Genomic DNA, 8,304 nt, shown 5'->3' on the forward strand with positions numbered 1-8,304 from the left:
CTATACTACAGCTTGTTCTGACCTAGTTTTATCCTTCCTTTGGCCGTCATCGGTGTTAGTACTTTGTGTGTAGATTACTTTGTTTATTCTTTTAGGGATTTCACGGGCTGGGGTTTATGGGCTGAGTTATCTCTATATCATAGAAAAAAAGCCCTAGAAGAATCCATTTTTAGAAGACAATGTATCTATATAGACAGCACCTGCAGATCCACTTAGTTCTGATAGATTGTTACCAACAAGAGTTTCACAGTTGAAAATGTGGTTGCCCGGAACCAGAGCTTCCGAAGCATACAGGAGACATAGGGAGATACCATCTCTGAAAATGCCTGACTGATTGTCCATAATTGAGGGCTATGCTTGCAGCTTAGTGATAGATGGGGGACACTTGTCTAGCGTGTACTAGGCCTCGAGTACTTTCTTTAGCACCACAGAAAAAGAAAAAGGGGAAGGGAATATTCCTGTACACAGCTGAAATAGAGAATATTATTTACCATTAATTTTATGCTTTTTATTATAGTTTAGAGTTATTGAGAAATTCCTATTTCTAATGACTTGGCAGCAAAATGTACATTTGGACAAAAAATCCTCAGAGGTTATGAAGCAGCAAGTTATAATTTATAATTGGCAAACAGAAGTGACCTTCTTTGATTTGCTCGGCTTCTCAGAAACTCAGTGTCTTGTTAAGAAACATGTGGTGTTACTGGTGGCATTGAAGACATATATTTCCACTGTGCATATAAAATATTTTGCAAAGTATAAACATCTATTAACACACAAATGCACTGATGATAATAATAAATGATCCTACTACAGGGATGATACTGGAGAATGCTTAGGATGAAGGGGAGATGCTCTTCGCACATCCTCCCTTCCCTCAGAGCTATGCCCTTGGTACCTTATTAGCTATACCTGCCCCCACCACATAACACAAACATCCCAGAGCCACTATCTTCCTGTTACTAATTAGTCACATCTGGAATAAAGTATCTGCCAATGGAGAGCCAATTCATAGCTCTCTAAATTATGAGTTCTTTAAAATTAGACTGAAGTATGAAATTGGAGACCATGGTATGTTATTCATTTTTTGATGCACTAATGCGAAGCACTTAAACAGAAGACCACTTCTTTTTATATTCTAAAAAACAAAGAAACAAAAAACCAAACAACAAACCCAAAGCATGTAAGTAAAGCAGCCAAACTGAGTGATATCATTGTGTTCCAAGAGTTTTTTCCCTCAAAATGTATAAACTAAAATCTAATCACTGGGTTGTGGCTTTTGGAGTAATTATTGACTTCTTCAACAGCCTGAAAAGTTAATTTCTCCTTTTTACCATTTGTGTTTGTATTTGGGTGTCACATTCATGAGAACACCTCTCCCTCCATACAACACACACACGCACACACACTAAACATAGTCTGTTGACTTCTTGATCTTGGACTTCCAAATGAGAAATAATTTTTTGATGTTTATCCTCTATGGTAATTTGCTGTTGCTGCAGCATTAACCTGGATTGGGACTTTCAGTTTGATTAATTTCTAAGCTCTCAAATCATTTGCAAAGATTCAATCTCCCTCCATCTTTTTTGGTCTGTATTGAAAGTTTTCTTTTGTAATGTGAATAGATAGTTACCTCCAAAGAGATCTCTTTCTTCTTCCTTTCCTTCCTCACCCACTGTGTGTGTGTGTGTGTGTGTGTGTGTCTGTGTGTATGTGTGTGTGCGCGCGCGTGCGTGCGCGTGTTCGTATTCATGCATAATCAATATTCTAGGTTAAGCTAGAATATACCAAACAGGAATATTCATTGGACATTAAACTTTTCTTTTCTTTTCTTTCTTTTTTATTTTATTTTGTTTTATTTTTTCTTGCAGGAAATGAGTAGCTCCCTTGAAAGCATCTTTATCCGCCCCTGAGGTCAGTGCAGAGCATAAAAAGTATATGCTTCAAGCTCAGAACAAACATATATCACCCCCTACTACCATTTAAAAAAGAAAAAAGAAAAAGAAATCCCCAAATCAATGCATTTTCTGCTAGATAATTTGATTAAATAACAGGAGACCAGTCAGGACCAACCAGCACCAGTATCCGGAACCTAGGTAGGGAGGCTGGTTTCTGCCCGGACAACCATCTTATGGCACCACAGCGCCCCCTCCCAACCGGAAGCAGCCCGCCCGCGCTGCCGACCTCCGGGTTCTTGGCAGTTGAGGGGCTTTCCATTCCGGTTGACTTCTGTTCCTGTGCCGGTCCCTCTCCCTGTTCAGCTTTGTGCAGACATGAACCCCAGCGACCCCAGCTACTCCTTGGCTTCACTCTATGTGGGGGACCTGCACCCCGACGTGACCGAGGCGATGCTCTACGAGAAATTCAGCCCGGCAGGGCCCATCCTCTCCATCCGGGTGTACAGGGACAGAACCACCCGCCGCTCGCTGGGCTACGCGTCTGTAAACTTCCAGCAGCTGGAGGATGCCGAGCGGGCCTTGGACACCATGAATTTCGATGTGATAAAGGGCAAGCCGGTTCGCATCATGTGGTCTCAGCGGGACCCATCGCTGCGCAAGAGTGGGGTAGGCAACATATTCGTCAAAAATCTGGACAGATCCATTGACAGTAAAACGCTGTATGATACGTTTTCTGCCTTCGGTAACATCCTTTCCTGTAAGGTGGTGTGTGATGAGAATGGTTCCAAGGGTTATGGATTCGTACACTTCGAGACACAGGAAGAAGCCGAACGAGCAATTGAGAAAATGAACGGGATGTTCCTAAATGACCGCAAAGTGTTCGTTGGGCGCTTTAAGTCTCGTAGAGACCGGCAGGCTGAACTTGGAGCCAGGGCCAAGGAGTTCACCAACGTTTACATCAAGAATTTGGGAGAAGACATGGATGATGAAAGACTCCAGGATCTCTTCAGCAGATTTGGGCCTGCCTTAAGTGTTAAAGTCATGACTGATGAAAGTGGAAAGTCCAAAGGATTCGGATTTGTAAGCTTTGAAAGGCATGAAGATGCACGAAAGGCAGTGGATGAAATGAACGGAAAAGACCTCAATGGAAAACAAATTTATGTAGGTCGAGCTCAGAAAAAGGTGGAACGACAGACTGAACTGAAGCACAAATTCGGGCAGATGAAGCAAGATAAGCCCAAAATTGAACAGGTACCACAAGATAGAAGCGTCAGATGCCAAGGTGTTAACCTTTACGTGAAAAACCTCGATGATGGTATTGATGACGAGCGTCTCCGGAAGGAGTTTTCTCCGTTTGGGACTATCACTAGTGCAAAGGTAACGATGGAGGGTGGGCGCAGCAAAGGATTTGGTTTTGTATGTTTCTCCTCTCCAGAAGAAGCCACCAAAGCCGTTACAGAAATGAATGGCAGAATAGTGGCAACCAAACCACTGTACGTAGCTTTAGCTCAACGCAAAGAGGAGCGCCAGGCTCACCTCAGTAACCAGTACATGCAGAGAATGGCAAGCACCAGTGCCGTGCCCAACCCAGGCATCAACCCTTTCCAGCCAGCACAGGGTCTTTCAGGATACTTCATGACAGCTACAGCACCGACTCAGAACCGTGGGACATACTATGCTCCTAACCAAACTACTCAGCAAGGACCAAGTGCCCGTGGGAGTGCTCAGGGTACCAGAGCGCATCCATTCCAAAACATGTCTAGTGCCATCCACCCATCTAATACTATGCCATCATTTAGTACTTCAGGACCCACTTCCTCACAGGCTGTACGACACCGTACTGCCAGCACATCCACACAGATGATGGGTCCACATCCTGCAGCTGCTTCTACTGCAGCTGCTCCTGCCGCCCGCACAGTTACTCAGTATAAATATACTGCTGGAGTCCGAAATCCCCCTCAGCATCTTAATACACAGCCACAGGTCACCACGCAGCGGTCTGCTGTTTCTGCCCAAGGTAAAGAATCTTTGACTGTCTCCATGTTGGCATCTGCTCCTCCTCAAGCTCAAAAGCAAATGTTAGGGGAATGGCTATTTTCTCTTATTCAGGCCATGCACCCTGCCCTTGCCGGTAAAATCACCGGTATGCTGTTGGAAATTGATAATTTAGAGCTACGCCACATGCTTGAGTCTCCAGAGTGTCTCCACACCAAAGTCGATGAAGCCATAGCTGTACTGCAAGCCCACCAAGCTAAAGAGACTTCCCAGAAAGCAGTCAGCAGTGTTGCTGGTGTCCCAACTTCTTAAAGTTGAGCAAAAGAAAACCTCCTGCTTCACTGAAGAAAAAAAAAATCTAGACACCAAAAAACTGTGACAACAAAAAGAAAACTAGAAACTAAGCGAAAAGGAAAGGAACTTATAATCTCCTGTGCCATCAGTGTCAGGTCTAGTGTGCAATGCAAACCCCAGGTCACTTGGTTTAAGACAACAGATAACAGAAATAGTGACATTTAAAATCAGATTAATGTTATCGACTTTGGGGAAATGATTTTCTTTTAACAAAGTGCAAAAATTTAAAGCCTTTACTTCAATTATAATTCAAATAGCTCAAGAAGTCATTTCTAAGTAACAGAATTGATACTTGAACAAGGACCATGGTTCAGATCATAATATCCTTGCTTTACTAAAGCTTCCTTAAAGAGTAGAAGGGGGGAAAAGGCATCACTATTGGCTAATAATACCTCTAAGACTTCTGGAAGGCTACTTCTGTCTTGTGGCCAGCTGTATTTCCGCTCAGTTGTTGCCGGATATAAAACACACCCCACACTATCTGTAATTCACATAATTGATATACCAAAGAACCCCCCTTCAATTTAGAAGCTTGTGTCTGTGGCATGAACTACAGAAAGTGAATTTTAACCGCCATAAAAGTTACCTTCATAGTCTCTGGACTTCACTAACTTACGTAAATATGTGCCTTCTTCACACTCAGTCTAACATTCAGATTACATTTATGCAGTGGCATTTTGCTGTGCTTTGGAAGATACAGGAGTTCTGGTTTTTTTGGAGCTGTGTTTTGGTGGAATAGATGTATTAGATCACTAAATACATACTCTACAAAAACAGAGGAAAAGAGAGGGAAGAAGGGAGATAGGAGGCTTCGGAGGGGAGAGGATTAATCTGCTTTTTTTTCAGGCCCCGAGAAAACGCAAACACATCAGGAAGGCATGTGTGCCCTCTGGAGCATATATGAGCTAAGTGGATTCTAGAGAGAGAAGAGCTGGGGTGTGTGGCTTTCTCCACACAAAGAGGGAGGATTGGAGTAGAAAAGCAACGAAGGGGGTTTTCATGAATTTCGATCTATACAATAAAGCTGTTTTTCACAAATACAAATGTATTTCTAAGTTTAAATTAATTTTTTATGGTTCAATTATTTTTGTGTCCCGAGACAGTTCTCTGTCACTGAAAGATGCAGTATTATTTCTGAATATTCTTTCCTTAACAATAGATCACAACATAAATCACTTTAATATAAAGATTTATGTAAAACCTAATAGTAAACATCTATGCAAATGATTTCTCAATGATCAGCTTTTTGGCAATAGGCAATTAAAATTGTTCTCGTTTTGGGATGTTAATAGTCACTGATAACAGACTTCCACTGAGCTTAAACCTGGTAACTTGTACAGTATTGAGAATATCAGGATTGTTAGAGGACACACAGGCAGTGGAGTACAGGCAAGCATTAAACACTTAGTCTACACAAAGATTGCAAAGGTGTTTGACCTCATTAGGACTTGGAAGTGACAGCAGACCTCATGTTTGTCGGAGCTTAAGTTCTGAGTTGGTAGCAAATGTCACTCAGTATTGTATAAGAAGCTTCCTGCACGTTTAACACAATCTCTTAGCAGGAGTGTGGGAAGGAGACAGACGCCTGGATGCTCTTAGTTGGCACTACAGTTTGTAAAGAAATATTAAGTCACAGGAAGACAACAGTATAAAAGTGAATGCTGTTTCCATGCTATGGAGCACGGCAGTCTAGTCTAACAGAGCAGCTCTGCGTGTGTCACCACATACATGTATGACTAACTTAATCCCATATCAAGTTAACCATAGACGTAGAAAAATATTTGTGGGATGATGTAAACTGTGGAAACTTTATGATCTGCAAATAGAAATGTGCAGAGCACAGAGATGCACATGTGGTAAATTGTGGGGTAGCAAGAACCCTATCTCTTTGCCCCAGGAAAGAATGATGACCCTACTCTCCGAGGATCACCCTCTGCCCACCTGAGATTCTGTCCACTTTATCTTTGTTCACATTCAAAACAGCAGCTCTGCCTGCTCATCTTCACTGATATCTAGTCAAGCAAAGGAGTTCCATTAATATTCATTTCAAAGGTTTCGAAGTGAGAGATGTAGCCAAGGTTTTCAAAATAGTGGTAAATTTGTTAGAGATTTCATTATGATCTATTACACAACAAGTTCCGGAAACTAAAGTACTGTCCATGTTTTCATCAGATCTAATTCTTGTAGGCATTGAATGTCCGTGTGGAGGAAGTCATTTCACCAGATATATAGCTTCCATATCTATCGTAGTTCTTAATAACTGAAATTTTCATTTTCTCCAAAAATTAGAAAGAAACTAAAACTGTTTGGTACTTATTTACCTCTTATTAAGAAAAGTCTAATTCTTGCCAAGAATAAAGTTCTCGAAATTGAACTATTTGTTTCAGACCAGGTAAGACTGGTGTTTAATCCAAGATGGCATATTGCCAACCACCACTACTGCTGCAGAAACTGTGGTTGTGTGTTTGTATGGTACTTCATGGTGTCTGAAACATTTCTCTCTTTAGCATACATTGGTTAGGACAAGGACTTGTGATTCTGTTCTGAGGGCAGTTTTATCAAGGATAAGGAAGAGAAGGAGGCCAAGATCCAAATGACCCATGGTTCTTGGGCTTTTGAATTCCATGAAAGATCCCTACTACTCTGTGTGTGTTAGTATGTGTGTGGTCCCATTGGGTTTCAAAGACTGCATGGAGATAAGGTGGTGGTTTTATTATTAAACCATCACTGGCTTAAATATTTGAACTCTAATATAGCTAAATATTGGGGATATACTTGTTTCTTCAGGCCTACCAAACACTCAACACTTTGAACTGAGCCATTCCCTCAGTGATTTTTGGCTCACTAAAATGTGCTTAGTAATTTTTTCAATTACAATGACTGTGTAGACTACTTCATTCCTGCCCTTTAGCCAGTCAATCATGTCCTTAAGGGTCCTATGAATGCATTGTTAGGGTTCCTATCACCCTCTCCTGTACAGGAACATATATTAAAAATGGAAAGTGACTTTAGTCAGCCACTAAGTGCACAGGACCTCTGTATGAGAAACCACATGGGGGTTAGTGCTGTCTGTCCTCTTTGTGCTCAGAAGAGTCGATTGTGTAGGTTGATTTCTGAAGAAATGGTTCTAACATGTTTATTTTAGCAAGATGATAATAGTGAGAAACTGGTGTGGGCCTGACCCTTATTAGAGACAGTTGGATGCCTTCCCAAAGGCCACAGAGTGTTTAAAAACTGTAAAAACAGATCCAGGAAACGAGAAAGACAAACTTCATTTTGCTTATAAATTAAAAAGCATCTCAAATCTATATTACAGCTCTCGGGCTTTGCCAGAGAAGCCTCTCCACTTACAGTAAGACACAATCAGTGCAAAAACACGTAGTCAAAGTGTAAAGCCATGCACACAAGAGACTGAAGTTGAGAATAATACTGAAAAATTTAGGGAGTTGCCCCCCTTCAAATCAGTGTACATGTTATTGGAGAACTGTGGTCTCTAATAAAGTTCTTTTTTTATTTTTATTTTTAAATATTTATTTACTTTATGTATGTGAGTACACTGTAGCTGTCTTCAGACACACCAGAAGAGGGCATCCGATCCCATTAAGATGGTTGTGAGCCACCCTGTGGGTGCTGGGAATTGAACTCAGGACCTCTGGAAGAGCAGTCCATGTTCTTAACTGCTGAGCCATCTCTCCAGCCAGTTCTTGATCCTTTTAATTGAAGAGTTTATACACGGACTGAAACAGAAGCTCAAGGAAAGTTTTATTAGCATTTAGAAGAGAAAGCTCAGCATCTGGCCTGAGGAAGAAGATGTAGAATAGAAAGAGAGAAAGCCATAGCCTCTGATTTAGGCTGGCATGGAGATCAGCCGCAGGCTGGACAGACATCTCTCACAGCAGCGAGAGAGGCTGGAGACAGGGTGTAATGGCCTGAAGTTTTAGGGAAATGGTGCTTAGAAAATGAATAGAAGCGAGGACAAGTTTGCGAGTAGATTTACAAAGCTGTCTGGTGGTTACTATAATCTATTGTGCAAGGGATTCTGGGAAGGAAAAGTACATTA

At 41.6% G+C, this 8,304-nt stretch overlaps 1 protein-coding gene across 1 annotated transcript; it reads left to right on the forward strand.

The window, feature by feature from the left end:
• The first annotated feature begins 2,211 nt into the window (after positions 1–2,211).
• Pabpc6 (poly(A) binding protein, cytoplasmic 6) lies at positions 2,212–5,288 on the forward strand. The gene has a single exon (NM_001106208.2). It carries the CDS (start codon positions 2,271–2,273, stop codon positions 4,200–4,202), a length of 1,932 nt encoding a protein of 643 aa, NP_001099678.1. The 5' UTR covers positions 2,212–2,270; the 3' UTR covers positions 4,203–5,288.
• The last annotated feature ends 3,016 nt before the right edge of the window (positions 5,289–8,304 follow it).

Source organism: Rattus norvegicus, chromosome 1 (genome assembly GCF_021556685.1).
Source record: "Rattus norvegicus strain SHRSP/BbbUtx chromosome 1, alternate assembly SHRSP_T2T, whole genome shotgun sequence".
Taxonomy (NCBI): domain Eukaryota; kingdom Metazoa; phylum Chordata; class Mammalia; order Rodentia; family Muridae; genus Rattus; species Rattus norvegicus.